The sequence below is a fragment of the Leguminivora glycinivorella genome, chromosome 10 (assembly GCF_023078275.1).
Source record: "Leguminivora glycinivorella isolate SPB_JAAS2020 chromosome 10, LegGlyc_1.1, whole genome shotgun sequence".
Taxonomy (NCBI): Eukaryota; Metazoa; Arthropoda; class Insecta; order Lepidoptera; family Tortricidae; genus Leguminivora; species Leguminivora glycinivorella.
The window spans coordinates 8,226,665-8,243,009 of NC_062980.1; the positions used below are offsets into that span (position 1 = coordinate 8,226,665).

At 38.0% G+C, this 16,345-nt stretch overlaps 2 protein-coding genes across 2 annotated transcripts in view; both read left to right on the forward strand.

The window, feature by feature from the left end:
- The window catches only part of LOC125230352, a 58,498-nt gene extending 50,266 nt beyond the window's left edge, over positions 1 to 8,232 (forward strand). The window contains exon 3 of the mRNA XM_048135488.1: positions 8,104 to 8,232. Within this exon, the coding sequence (XP_047991445.1) occupies positions 8,104 to 8,232 (129 nt within the window). The remainder of the gene's footprint in view (positions 1 to 8,103) is intronic.
- Positions 8,233 to 8,239: 7 nt separating this feature from the next.
- The window catches only part of LOC125230353 (matrix metalloproteinase-2-like), a gene marked incomplete at its 5' end in the record, with an annotated part of 154,238 nt that continues 146,132 nt past the window's right edge, over positions 8,240 to 16,345 (forward strand). Inside the window, 2 exons of the mRNA XM_048135489.1 lie at positions 8,240 to 8,365; positions 10,978 to 11,147. Coding sequence (XP_047991446.1) covers positions 8,240 to 8,365; positions 10,978 to 11,147 — 296 coding nt within the window. The remainder of the gene's footprint in view (positions 8,366 to 10,977; positions 11,148 to 16,345) is intronic.

A 16,345-nucleotide genomic window follows, 5' to 3' on the forward strand; every position in this document is an offset into this window, starting at 1 on the left:
AGGACACTGACCAACGTTGATTCATAATTTCTCATCATGTGACATCTTAGACATAAACATTGAGAGTTATGTGAAAATATTTTACGTAATTTTCCATCCGCTAAATAAACCTTTAATTGCGTTAATATAATTTTTTCGAGGTAGGTAGAGTTCTTATGATGGGTTCCACGAGGAATTTAGGGAATTTCTCAAATCTTAACAGTAAGAGGTACTAAAATAAGTTTTTGCATAAAGTTCTAACTCTTTCGCGAGGAGACATTTTATATTTAAGAGGTTTTGAGAGTATTTACTTATGAAAGAATGTCATTTTATTCTACAATCATTAAATTACGCGTACCTAAGATTCCGAAGTAATAAATCTTCTTGTAACAAAATCAAGGAAATGCATTATACAAGTAAACATATCTAAAGCCCATTTATGTAAGGTGCCAGCTTACATAATATGCTAGTGGTTTTCTTAATAGAATGCACATTTCATTAGTTTTTATGCCTGAATAAATAAATGACTTCTAGAGTAGACTCTACTCTATGTAAAATAAAATTCTGCACTTCAATACTACCCTTTGTGTGCTCGTCTTCGCAGTAATAAAGGTATTTGAGTCATTTATCTAAGCATCGCGGCGTTACGTCCTTTGTCCGCCCCATAAAACCTGCCACGGGGACTGGAACGTGGGATGACGTCTCGACCAGCCGTTTATTATCCTAAAATATTATAAGGATTTTCCCACGCGCGCGTAAATCACGCTGCGTATGCGCGCGACAGCGGCTGACACTATCTGTTGTGAATTTACATTAATCGGATACTCGTAGTTTGCTTTTCGCAGGAAAAGTTGAGAGTTATAGATTCAGGTACCTTTTTCTCGTCTTTGTCAATACATGCCGCCTACTGATAAAAGTAGATTTATGCCTTTTTTACTAGTGCACCACGTCGTTGTCAAACATATACTCTGCCTAATTAGAAGACAGCATAGCCTTTAGACACCTGAAATTCCTAACTACATTCATAAGGTAGGTAGGTATATATTAGTAAATAAAGATGTGAGCCGATATATTGATCGATCACTACCAATTTGATGCTGAATGTGCATCAGTGTATGCTGTTGCTGACTTATTCCTTTCTCCTTGTAAGAAGTGATGTTGTGTTGCGACAGGGGTTGCTTCACGCTCAATATGCTCAACACACGGCGGCGAAGGCGCGATAGTAATCTGATGCGATGCTGTTGCTCCTTGGTTGCCCCACATCAGGGTCTATTTACACGGTGCGTGAATTCTCGCGATTTTAGTTACATTGCGGTGTTTGATTGGTCTGCTGTATGTTTATGTGTAACCCCAACAGTCCGCAGTGTAACGTCTGTGAGCTTGCGCGTCGTCTAAATGGGCCCTTACGCTTGCCCGGCGCCGATCACACAATCGAAAACATCTTGCCCTAATTAAGTGTAATATTTAATAATTATAATGAATACTTACCTAGGTAAGGTATTAATTAAATAAGTAAACATAAAGTCCATTTTGGCGTAATAATATAAGTAGGTACGCATTAATATTATAACATTTTAATTTTACCTACCTACTCCATATAATATTCTAAATATGTACATACTACCAATTTATTCCGCAGAGTCCGATTAAAATTTGGAACAAAATACATAGTAAGAGTTGTTATGCCGGAGTTGTTAAGATACTTGTATAAGAAAATTCACGACTTAATAGATTCGCTAGTTAAGTTACGAAAGTGTAGTTAAAATTTTAATTTGTGTCTAGACAACAGTCAGTCGATTCTGAAGGAGTGCACGGTAGCAGGGTTATGTTCGCTGAGCGGGTAAATGGTTTTCTTGGGTGTGTGTTCAACCAGAAAATTGGATATTATGGCATCTTTCCTTTTGTGTTCAACTTGCCAGTTTAAATATTGAATTAAATCATTACAGATGAACATTATTCCAACTTTAGTTGATAGGTTTAAGAAATAATGTGAATTAATGAGTCGAGGAAAAACAATAAAAAAATCCATTGAATATATTGATTTAAAAACTAACACGATTTGCACTCATACCTCTAATTTTGTGTTTACGAGATTAAGTCCCATTTAGTTCTAAAATTATAAATTAAACCTTAATAGATGAAAAAATCTTTTGCATAGGTAGTAATAATGCACCTTAAACCTTAATAGATGAATAAAATATTTTCATAAATCTTATATTATATTATTTAGTTTTTATATAAATATTATATTATTTACTATTGGTACCTACTCTTAACAACATTTCATTTTTATCTTTATGCTTTGGTTTAAATCTGATATATATATTTTTTACAAATATCAGGTTCGATGGTATAAATAATTGCTTGCAGGTATTTTGTTTTACTCCATTTTGCAGTTTTTCCATCCTGCATTGTTCTTAATTGCGATGTCATATTTCCACCAAGCCCTCCGCGGAAACGTTACCGACGTCATTTTCGCCGAATCACCGTCGCCCAAGAGGGCTGACCACCGTCACACATTACGATTACGGGAACAGGAAAACTGCATTAGTTAGGCCAATAACGAACATTGCTGGCCGCGACGACCGGCCCTATTGTTTCCGCTAATACAATTTCATGTGTCACTTGCGGATTTGAAATTCAAATGTCATTCTTTGTCCCCCAATATTGAACGAGATTAGTGTTTAATGTAGTCCTGATTTTGCATCGGCGATACCGGATATGTTTAAATATGCATTGAGTAAATTATGATACACGTGCGGTGTGAGGCCGCCTGTCGCATGATGAGCGCTGTGTTAGGTGCAAAACACACAGCGGGGGGTTAAGTAGCGAGTCGAATCGCTACAGGACTAGGACACCTACCCATATAGAAACTAGTCATCTAGTCACTTTCAGAATTTTCAAGGGTTCACAATTTCTGGCAAATAGCCCGGGTGATCCGGAACTCTTTCGGATGTACTCCGAATCGCGTGTTAAATAGCGAAACCCTGTTAACAGGTGTTTCGCTACTATTTGACGACCGGTCTGGCTCAGTCGGTAGTGACCCTGCCTGCTACTCCGGGTTCGAATCCCGCGTTTGTGTGATGAATAGATATTTGTTCCTGAGTCATGGATGTTTTCTGTTATAAGTATGTATTTCTCTATTTAAGTATGTATATCGTCGCTTAGCACCAATAGTTTTTTAGTTTGGGGCTAAGTTGATCTGAAAATATTTATATTTATTATATATTTATTTATATTGCGGAGTGAAATGGTTGCGCTCTGTTTAAATACAGGTCTCATTAAAAATGATAAAACGCACATTATCCCAGTGCTCACTTTCAGCCAGTGTGTGTAACTCCTTATGGCAGCATCGAAAATTACATTAAAATTACAGTAGAATCGTTTTATTTGTTGTGTCATTGTGCTTGGGATGAGATTCTGAGAATGGCTAATTATATGGAGCCAGAGCGCCAACATGGAGGCGACCCGGCACCAGGAAATGAGCCGTTGATTTGCAAATTATACCAAAATTGGGCGGGCCCACTGCCGCCATACACGACTCATATCTTGATCTCGACTGACCTACATTCTGACTCAGATCGCTTTATTGTTTAAGACAGACCTAAAGATAAATTAAGACATGTTTTCGATCATAAAAACTTTATTCGCATCGATCAAACATTTAATTTACAAATGTTGAGCTGCATTAACGGACTGCATTTTCGAAAATACATTTTATTGGGCCGACATATCATTTATTTCCATATTGAGTGCAGGAGTGGCGGGCAGTGACGGCAGATGTCATCGCTGTGTATGCACCCTCCCTTGATTACCCCTGGAGACATATTCCCACCGCCTGCCTGCCACCACTTGCCTCTGTCTGACCATAAGACGAGTGGTCTCCCCTCACGGTTCCACGGCAACATATGCTAGTCCCTGCTCGTAGAGGCAAATACATATGGCAATGTGAATGCCAGCCCGGGCTACTGCGCCCCGTAATGACATTCAGTGCTTGCACGGAAATGACTACGCATATTATTTGGAAGCGCTTAATCAAAATTGATGGAGTGTTGTGAGCTTAAAATTATATTAATTAAATGCAAACGAGGTATTGATTTCGTAGCGAAGCAACCTAAAAGAAAGCGTTAAATTTGAGTATTGTAAAATATTATAACTTACGCGTTGAAACGTTTTAAACAATCAATTAATTTACTAAAAATGCTACGGCCGAATTTCGACGAATGTACTTTGCCTTTAAAAGTACCTCATTCCGATCTTTATGCTATTGCCTACAATAAAACCGAATTAGTCCACGGTACTTAAAGAGATTTGCCAATTAATTACAGGATGGAATAGGTGTCGTCACGAACCTGCTCCGATTACGGGCTGTTCCGTGCAGGCCGCACTTTGCCCCACTTTGCCCCGGAGCTCATTTTGTCACCAATTTAGGGCTTCGGTGGCCGAAGACACCTATTAAGACCCATATTGATTAGGACACGCGAAACGGTCATTAATGACAGGATACTGTCGTGCTTTCGTTTCTTGAAGTAGGTAACGAATAAAATGTGGTTAAGTAGGTACCTAACTATCGTTTTACGAGTTCCTTTATGGCCAATGTCCCTAAATTGGCATTTACAGGTAAACGATCTTTAGTTACAATCTTACAACTTATATTAAATATAATAATACCTAAGTAAATGTCATTTTGCTATGGTCATATCATACCACTCGTAACTACTAATTATAAATCATATTTTTCTAAATCACGATCAATTATTAAACAATATTTTTACACCAAAACTAGGTAGGTTATCTTTTTTTTTGTTTTCATCACACACCCACAGTAAGTGAGCAGTTGCACGCAGGCGGAACGGGAATTATAGAAAAAAACTGTCCCTATGGAAGGGAGTTCTGATATTTCTAGTAACGCAATTAACATGTTTTTAGTATTTTTATATTGCAGGTGTGATAAAAAATACTATGTAACTCGGGGCGTAAGAGTATTGCAAACTCGAGTCTTTAAATCGCTCCGACAAACCGTTGCGATTTAACTTACTTTCGATTGCAATACTTTATTTGACTTCCGCTCCACGTTGCTCAGTGTACTTTTATTAGTCTAAGTACATATAAATATACTTTAAACGAAAGTAAATGGCTACACAGTATATCAAGAGCTTTACAACCGGACGGTAAATATTCGCACCTAACCGCGTCTAGACGGATTGACGGCAAGGTTATCCAGTGAGGTATCTTCTAATCTACCTACTACATTCACGGGAACTTTATCTAACTGGGCAAACCAAAAATCTGATCGTCACAAAAATAAAACAAATCAAGAAATCAGTTATCTGCTTTGATGGGGTTATAAGGTTAAACAAACATGGCCAATAATAACGTGCATTTTGTCCAATTTTGGAGTCAAGATAAAAAAAAATACATATCGCTGGAATTACTTATGATAGTTATGATAAATTGTTGTTTAGATTGATTTGTGTTGTGAAATTAACGATAAATTGATATTAATGATAAATAAAGATTGTCAATTAAACTTTAATTGTTTTTTATTGTCGTCAATTATACCGTGATAGTAACAAAAAATTTACTAGTTGGTAGAATAAATTCATGGCATTTTTAATCACTTTATTTTTAGAATATACTTTATTTAAATTGTTTATGTGTGACCGATCATAAGTCGATATATCGTATAACTTCTATGCATAATACCTATCATGAAACGTGAAACTCTTTGACTTCCGTTTCATATTTCGTTCTTCTTTCTTCCTTCCGTTCCCTGAGTCCCCGCTACAAGTTTAGTCTACTGATTCTGGGCAGTTTTCCCTTCGCCATCTGAAGCAACCTAATGAATCTATCCTACTCAATCTTTATTTGGATTATTTTAATGTGGACGATAAGTCAAAACATTACCTACACAGAAACACTACAATCTGTCTGATCTTACGATCGGCCGCTAACATAGTATATAATTTAATGTTTCTAATTGAATTGTGTTAATTCATTAAAGCACAAACTAACTAACCTAAAAATAGTTTTGGCCCGACAGTTCAACACGCGTACATTTCCAAATGAATGTAGGTAAAAGCCAGGACGATCGACTAACAATAAATTTTCACAAAATGGCTATCAATTAACACGGTTCCATTTCTGGTAACTGCTGGAAAATTAGCGATATTTTATGGATGTAGTGTCCGGCAGATTTATCGAAGGCCCGCTGACCTGACCTGCGCCTCCTAATCCCATGTAATGGGTAATGGGAGGAATAACGATATCCATCATCGTAAGTGCCATTCTGTAAACGTAAAACGTTTCGCCGTATTTCACGTGCCACTCGTTAACTGTCAGCTTTATTTATGTAACTTATTTGCTTAGTAATCAAGCCTCAATTCAATTAAAATAAATTGCCAACCGAGACTCTGATGCGCGCACATAATTATGCCCATAAAACTCGATATAACTGAAAGCGTTACGTTACCTCTTTACTTATATAAATAGGGCTACAGATGTTCGTCTGTTTACCGGAGAATCCCTTCCATTTAAATAAGTAAACGCCTCCATCCCATAAAATGGGCCTCAAATTGCCTTAATTTACCTTAAATTGTCCATCTTGGGTAGTTAGGTACACCGGCCCTCTAGCGTATGCAAATAAACAGAACCCGCAAAAGTATTTAGGACTGAGATAAGTACCTAAAGGAAGTGAATAATAGACCGCGGATTGCTTAAACAAAGTCTTCATTATTAATTGAGAAGCCGGACATCCTCCGCAAACAAATCTAGCTCGTGCCGCGGGCTGCGGCCCTTGCAATGGGGGCGATAGCTTGCGTTGTGACAACGAAACGCTTTGTGTCTCTCTCTATCCCTTCCATATTAGTGCGACATTGATAGGGTGCATTTCGTTGACTATGGAGCGATTAGCAAGTTTGCTAAGCACTCTGGCCATATGTTCTTATTGATAGATAGAACCCAGGCGAGTTGAGTACCTGACTCAAACACTGTAACTTGTCCTCGGAATCCCTGATTATACGTAATAATAAGAAAAAACGTACCTACGTCGCTGATTCAGCTGTACATATGTAAGCTCGACGGTACTCTGTGAGCCATTTAAATATGTAACACCTATGTACGGTTCGAGTTTTCGTACCAATATCTCCTTTAATATTAGGTATGGGATGGGTATTCATTTTCCATCTTTTGACTTTACAATATGTTGGTTTGGCGTGGAAAAAAATATACTTGCGTTTGTACCAGGTTTTACTAGAAATCTCAAAATTTGCATCTCAATCTCTGTTTAGTACAAAATATAATTCAAAAATAATTTTAAACTTATAGCATCCCCCGGGAAGCCCCACCGCATCGTTTTGTTTAAATACCCTTACCTGCCCAAGTGCCCAGATAAGGGTAGATAAGAACGAAAATCTAAACAAAAAGCACAAAGACGTTCATTTATTTCATTGTGAGCGTCGTGTCAACAGGGCGCGTGAAGACTCGCCGGGAGTTAGGAAAAAGCATGTTTGATGAGGGGGTTTATTCAGGGTAATGAGTGATTTTAATTAGAAATTATATTTGGCAACGAGTCAGTACGACCTTTTTGAACTTAAGTGTAGGTAGGCTTTAGAAAGGTACCAATGACAAAATCTTATCAACTTTTCGTAAATATTTTTTCCTTTTCCGTGGCGTTATATACGAGTACATATCTGGTTCACAATTTCAAGGTCGTGACCCTAATGCCGCTAAGTATTTTTACTAAGGAATCTGATTTAGACAACAAAAAGAAAATGTCGAAATATGAACTTCTGACCTACACTCGACTCGACGACCGGTCTGGCTCAGTCGGTAGTGACCCTGCCTGCTAAGCCGCGGTCCTGGGTTCGAATCCCGGTAAGGGCATTTATTTGTGTGATGAGCACAGATATTTGTTCCAGAGTCATGGCTGTTTTCTATGTATATGTGTATGTATTTATCTATTTAAGTATGTATATCGTCGCTTAGCACTCATAGTACAAGCTTTGCTTAGTTTGGGGCTAAGTTGATCTGTGTAAGGTGTCCCCAAAAAAAAAATTGCATTAAATTTACATTACATTAAATTGTAAAAACAGCATTAAAATGTATTATTTCTATTAATTTCAGACAGACTACCTCCAAAAGTTCGGGTACCTGCAGGCGGGGCGGCCCGAGGTGCAGAATTTAGTGTCGGGCGTCGACGCCGAGTACTACGAGGACGACTTCAGGATCGCGATCAAAACGCTGCAGGTATGACCTGGTTTCTCCAGACTACCTCCACAAGTTCGGGTACCTGCAGGCGGGGCGGCCCGAGGTGCAGAATTTAGTGTCGGGCGTCGACGCCGAGTACTACGAGGACGACTTCAGGATCGCGATCAAAACGCTGCAGGTATGACCTGGTTTCTCCAGACTACCTCCACAAGTTCGGGTACCTGAGGCGGGGCGGCCAGGCATCGGGCGACGCCGAAACGAGGACGACTGCAGGATCGCGATCAAAACGCTGCTATGCCTGGTTTCTCCAGACTACCTCCACAAGTTCGGGTACCTGCAGGCGGGCGGCCCGTAGTGTCGGGCGTCGACGCCGAGTACTACGAGGACGACTTCAGTCGCGATCAAAACGCTGCAGGTATGACCTGACTTCCGTTTTAGAAGGCTGTAGGTATATAGTCTGTCCAAACTAAGATAGCAGCAAGTTTGACAGCACAGACTGAGCGAGAGGTATTTGAAACATAATATAGCCGTATTTATTTCCTATTTTTTTTCTTATAACAAGACATGGGCTTAATAAGGCACATAATAAGGTACACATTTTGTCCTAGAAACTCGACGTAAAGCATATGGTTTAGACAGTATTGACTTAATCCTCCCGAGTACCAATTACGATTCCGGACAAATGCTACTAGAAAATTCACAAAGTGCGTAAAAGACGATACGATTGTGAAAAAAAATTGTACGGTGCGAACCTCAACGACACATGATCCACAAAGCAGAATATCTGGACATAGTCTAGCCACTGTTATTTTAAAAATATAAAGTTCAGGATCTGTGTATGGCGGTCATTTAGAGAATGTGGCATGGTGCTTACTCTAACTCCGACTTTGATGTCGAATTTGACTATCATACACTGTTTATATCGATCTGGTTTAGGCACTGTTCAAACACCACAAATATCAATTAGACTTTGGCCTATGGCTAATTTTTTTATCTGTTTCTCTTATCCTGCTCTCATCAAAAACGAGGTTTGTTTTGTCCTTATTTCTAACACTAATATAAACTTGTCAAAATTGCTGTCTACTTAGTTTAGTCTGACTCTAAGCCGCAGCACAGAATATATAATAGTACAAACCGCAGTTAGAGTTAGACTAAACTAAATTTGCCCTAGCCACAATTCTGCAACTGTCATTTTCGTTAGGCACCCAGGTTTACGAAATCCCCTCGGTACGTCAAGAATTTGAGCCCAATGCGCGACACTGGTAGTAAACACGGGTGCCAAAGTGAATATCCACTTTATTAATATATACTGTATTACTAGCTTTTGCCCGCGGCTTCGCTCGCGTTAGAAGGAGACAAAAGTATCACTCTCCATCCCTTCAACTGTCTCCACTTTAAAAATTACGTCAATCCGTCGCTCCGTTTTGCCGTGAAAGATGGACAAACAAACAGACGCACACACTTTCCCATTTATAATATTAGTATGGATTTACTTATTTAAATAAATGTATTTAGTTTGACCATTTTTTTCAAAGTTGGGGGCCACACTTTTTTTTTGGATTTGGAAAATTTTACGTGGTTTACACTCAGAATCGCAATCTCTTTCAATCCTAATAGGAGAAAAAAGTGTCCCAAGTTTTTTCCCATTCCGTTACCCATTAAATTGATTGTAATTATTAACGATATATTTAAATAGATTATGTTTTATACTATAACGTGTAAATCGGCTTTACCAATAAATAACTTATGACTTACCATTTTTTCATACATTATGTCATGGGACGGTAACGGAATGGAAGGTTTGAAAAATATATGTAAACTCTTTGGACATATTTTTTCTCCTATCAGGATCGAAAGACCTCGCGATTCTGAGTATGAATCGCGTTAAAAAATACCCATGTTACAAAAACGTGGGGTGGGCAAAAAATGCTTTGAAAAAAATGGCCTAGATAATATCGTACCTATCTACAGTTATAAACTTTTCAAATGTTAATGATCAAACTAGGATATAAAGTATCTATATTTATAAGAGTATATACAATTAGGTATTAGTTTTAATATGGTTAGGTATATGGTATTCACTAAACAAAGGAACATAATAGAAAATTCATCATCCTCCTTGCGTTATCCCGGCATTTACCACGGCTCATAGGAGCCTGTGGTCCGCTTTTGACAACTAATCCCAAGATTTGACGTAGGCACTAGTTTTTACGAAAGCGACTGCCATCTGACCTTCCAACCCGAAGGGTAAACTAGACCTTATTGGAATTAGTCCGGTTTCCTCACGATGTTTTCCTTCACCGAAAAGCGACTGGCAAATATCAAATGACATTTCGCACATAAATTCCGAAAAACTCATTGGTGCGAGCCGGGGTTCGAACCCGCGACCTCCGAAACGAAAGTCGCACGTACTTACCGCAAGGCTACCAGCGCTTCAAAAAAAAGAAAATTACAATCAGACCCGTGTTTCCCGTGTGGTGACGGGTAAGAATTTCACCACCCCCTTTCTTCCCGTGGGTGTCGTAAAAGTCGACTGTGGGATATGGGTTAAATTGTGGCGTAGGCGAGAGGCTGGCAACCTGTCACTGCAATGTCACAATTTGGATTTCTTTCAACCCCTTTTTGCCAAGAGTGGCACTGAAACTTAGCAGTTCATGTGCTCTGCCTGCCCCTTTGTGGGATGCAGGCGTGATTGTATGTATGTATAATCAGAGAATTATGCAAAGTTGGGATTGGGACTATAAATCTTCCTATCGTTTATTGTAATTATCATGTTCTTGCAAATTTCAGGAATTTGGCGGAATACCGGTGACAGGCGAAGTCGACGAGGCCACGAAAGAGCTCCTCAGTAAGAGACGGTGTGGGCGGCCCGACAGAGAAGGCTACGAAGAAAACTCCACCAGGAAGAAACGATTTGCTTTTCAAGGAGCGACGTGGAAACATACCAATCTTACATGGAGGTAAGTGATAGAGTAAAAACAATATTAATTTTCGACCGCTGCGCTGAAAGATCTTGCCGTTATCGAGCTCAGTCAATCATGAAAAAAGCCTCAGATCGGAAGCCTTAGTGTCATTAAGTATAATTATAGTTAAATTTTAAGTTAAGTCTAAAATGTATATGAATAAATAAATAAAATTAAAATAGTTTTGTACAAATTGATCAGAACAGTGAACGTAGTAGTAAACTTTTATTTTTTGCGCCATCTATTGGCGAGTAGTTCGGTTACATATTGTAAGCCATCTACCGTTTTTAGTCGAAACTAACTGAACTCTTGGTTAGTTTTTCTAGTCAACAACAGATGGCATAGTATAAAACAGTTACATAACTTTGACATAGATGGCGTTAGTAATAATTAGAAAAGTTTATCGTAGATGGCGCTAGTAATACAAAGTTACTTCTAATTCATTAAAATTACAATTTTATTAAGTTTGGAAATTCGAGTAACTTCATTATATAGAAGCCTTTAAAATAACCTTTTAACTTCAAATAAACGGAAAGAAGGGTCAGAATTTATATCATTGTTGGAAAAAATTAAACGGAACAAGAAAGGTTGCTTCGTGCCATAAAACGTGACAACTGACAATATAGCTAAAAGGTCTATTCATAAGATACTAGCTTTTGCCCGCGGCTTCGATCGCGTTAGAGAGAGACAAAAAATAGCCTATGTCACTCTCCATCTCTTCATCTATGTCCATTTAAAAAATCATGTCAATTCGTCGCTCCGTTTTGCCGTGAAAGACGGACAAACAAACAGACACACACACTTTCCCATTTATAATTATAATATTAGTATGGATTTGTTATGTAGGTAAGTTAACGAATTTCTCGTTACTGAGTTCTATGTATATTTTTATAATGTCCATGTCTACTTGAGATTGATGTACCTACCTACATACTTACTTTGGGAACTTTTAAACGCCTTCCTTAGTTTTTCTTTGGACTATTCTCTTTAACCAAGGTGGCGATATAAAAAATAAAGCTTACACTCTAGTTTTAGTGCCAGTCCATTTTACTACGTCGAATATTTTATGTAATATATAATAAATATGTACTTACTAAAAATCAATAATTCCTCAAATCAAATACGTTCATATATACCCACATAAACGGCGACACCTTAAGTTTTATTCGCTACACGCCGTCAGCGCTATTTGCCTGGCCATCGGATTGATGACAAATAATAGTTAAATCACGGGGCTCGTAAAAGTTACGACGCGGGCGGCTTAATTAAAAGAATATGTCCCTCTGTCGCCGTTCGGGGCGCTGTTCGCGAACACCAGTGTTCCAATTTGGAAAAAAATCTTGCCAAACAAAGAGAAACTTGCCAAGCACTGGATACTGACAGTGTTTTTGAGTAATTCTTTGGAATGTGTTGTTTTTATCTTTTTTATTTTGATCTTTCCGTTTCTACTAAACATGTCTCCAAGTCTAGTCAATAATCTGACTTTATCACTTATATACTTAGCTTAGACACGTTCTTTTGCTTGTATCTGTTCGAATAACATGTCAAAGCGCCTTTATATCAAACTACAGAGATGGACTTTATGCTTGGGGCTTGGGAAGCGACACACTTTTTTTTTTATTTATTATGAAACGGTTAATGTTTCCCACTGGGTGCAAGTCTCTTGGACTCCCCTTTCTCCAACCCTTTCTCCAAATAGGTCATTGTAGTAGTGCCAAAACCGGCTTCAAATATTATTTTGGTCTACAATGTAACTGCAGTCTAGACGATTACTGCTAACCTTCTCTAAAACCCTATTTACTCTATTCAGGTAGACGGTTCAAGAACTTGTAGACAACATACGACACATTAACTATAGAGTTGTAGCATCTACAATAAGTATATCGACCAAAATACCACAATGTCACAAACATCGTATGTAACTTCTAAAATAGTAAGTACTTATAATAAAAATTGCCATACCCTACCATGGTGCCATGTGATCCCTTGTACCTATACCTATGTAAACAACTTTGTATGCCATGGTTTGCAATAAATGCTTATCTTATCTTATCTAACCGCTTAACAGGCGCTTAAGAAGAATACAATAACCGGAGAACACATAGGTACATAATTGCAAACAATTTACAAAATAAGCAAGAAATACGTGAAGTCAAGTATGCTTTAAAAGAAGCGGTAGTGCTCTGCCAAATGAGTTATTTTAGTTATGGTAGGTATGTGTACCTTTTAGTTTTGCATGATGAATACAATGTTCAAATCTCACATTTTCCATAATTATGTTTACTTTAAAGTGCATGCGCTGATCTGTGTGTCTTAAATATATGTCATGTTCTTTCTTGTGAATTCATTGAAAAACCTAATAATTACAATCTATGTAAAGATTCATTTTTTATCCTTAAGCTCATCTATAATTTCCATCTAAACGTTCATCACGGTTGCATCCTGCCTGCTAAGCATCAAATCGCTATTTTCTTCGGATTTCTGATATCCTTCTACCGGTGAACTGCGACAGGATGCTCTAGATATTAGTGAATATTGCAGAAAACTAAATAAATATTTCAAAAGGTTTTGACGTTTTCGGTCTCTTCTCTTTTTATATTTTCCCATTAGAGGTGCAAACTTTAAGCCAAAATTCTTAACTTATTTTCAGGTAAGTTAGGTAAAATGATTACAGCTTCATATTCAATCAACAGTTAAGTATTTTACCTAAGGTTTGACACGTTGAACACCACAGCAGCGCAACTGAGTTGGTCTTTTTTTCATTTATTCAGTGCACTCCGCAAGCTCATGTTTCTCACCGAGCTGTCGAGCTCTTGTCTCCGCCAAACCGGTATAAGTGTGATCTCCAAAAGTTTTATGTGTCAAGGTCTAGTCAAAGGTCCCGCTTTGTCGATTATCATAAGGACAAGATGTCCGAAAAATTTGTCAAAGCGTACTTTATGGAAAGCGACAAAGTGAGAACTTTTGCTTGGGAACGATACATAATATTTGATACAAAACTAGTGATTCGTTTAAAACGAATGCTTGTTAAGCAATTTGATGAGCACTATCCGTAGCCCGTCGAGTTTGTTCAACTCGGCGTCGAGAGCTAACGTCTATTTGAAGTGGAAACAACCGCGTGCTCGCGGGTAATTTGAAAAGTTCACAATCACCTGCAGCTAGCGACTTCAGCACAATTTCCTGTCGAATTAATGGTCTGTCAATATTGCAGCTCCATTACAGCTCGTTGCGCACGCGGCCGTAAAACGGGCAGCGCCATCTAGTGGCGGTTTTACGAGAGCGCGGCGCCGGTCGCTGGCGACACAGCCGTTCCAAACCCAAAAGCATGATTCAAATGTATGTTTGATTATTTAAAGACAATAATAATAATATGAATCAGGATTAGTATAGGTATACGAACAACTTGAATGCTAGATCTAACTTAATAAACATTTCACTAATTACACATCATCGTAATAATCGGTCTAATCAATATGTACGGTTTAGTTTACAATAGGATTGCGTCACGTCACACAAAAACTGTAACTATATGATTGTGTTGATAACATTTTTATTTGTGGGTGAATCAACTTTTTCTTGCTTTTTGCAAGAATTGCCCATACTTATTATTAGCTCTACTTTTGTGAGTTTTAAACTGGCCATCGTGAATAAAGATCCTTATTTTTATTTTACATTAAGAAAAAAAAAACATTTACAATTAAATCTATATGTGACCCAGTGGAAGAGACACTTTTTTCATACAAAAGTGAGGGACAGCTATGTCCACTGGGTCACTGCTCGAAATAAAGTAATAAAACAGCAAATCCTATAAAAACATGATGTATTGCATAGCTTGTATATCTGTTTTTAATATAATAAGTATAAACTAATTACACTAAATACAAATTAAATTTTCTGACCACATGTAGCCGAAGTATGCGTAATTTTGCTGGCAAAGAAAAGTTGATTCACCCTTGTAACACACTCGAGGGCTGTGTCTATACATGTATCACGTGTCTGCCTGCAAAAAAATACTCATAATAAATAAAAATTAACAGATAAATATCACATTCGTTTTGTTTTGATAAGTTGATGACCTAATGTCGAGATACTGTAACCTGCAAAAGTGCTGGCCCCAATAACTTTAGCCCATCGTAAAATTAACGACGAGAGAACTCGCCATCACGTTACTGCGAGAAACTTCATAAACATAAAGATATCCGTAAATTGTAATACATATTACTGTAAGAAGGCGACTGTGGGATGGGTTAAATTGTGGCGTAGGCGAGAGGCTGGCAACCTGTCACTGCAATGTCACAGTTTCGTTTTCTTTCAACCCCTTATTTGCCAAGAGTGGCACTGAAACTTGAGTAGTTTCATGTGCTCTGCCTACCCCTTCATGGGATACAGGCGTGATTGTATGTATTGTATGTATGTATTACTGTAAGATTCCTCTCAGAGGAGCGTCTATTGTATTCATTTATTTGGGTAAACAAACAGCCTCTACAAGTATTTAATACTTGTAAAATAAGTAATTATGTAGTTATAATATTTTGCTATATTCTCCCCGGCCCCACTGCTTAGCTGCCGCTAATTTCAAATAATTTGTAAATATAAAAACAATCACTGAAAGCCAAACTTGGTATAAAGCTGAGTTTAGACGTGCAAGTTATTGCATTGCTGCAAGTTTTGAGACAGAAGTATAGGCAAGAAAGAGATGCAGATATTTGTTACTCACTATAGTTGCGTCTCAAAACTTGCAGCAATAACTGGCTGATCTAAACTCAGCTTAACCGTTTCATGAACGAAGATCGTAAGGTGGATATAAGAAAAATTATGCTACTTAATTTGTGCCTTACGATCCGTTAACAAATGTCACTAATACACTTAGTCACATATTATGTAAGTATTTGTGTATGTTATGTTTGCAGTATGGGGTCACCTCTGCCTGCATCTTCAAAACGGCACGGCATATCATAAATATAACATATCTAAAATAATGGCAGACCTCACGGCTTTGGGGTTTTCCTGTTTATAGTTTTGTGAGAATTTAGAGAAAAATATTGTATCTACTCGTATATTGCGGGAGACCGCCTCGTGCTCGTTTCGCCCTGGCTGTTCCCAACTAATTAACTTTTCGCACTAGTGTACCAAAACAAAACAAGCTAGTACAAACGCCTCGCTATTAGGGAACCAATGTCTTATAAAGGTACTTG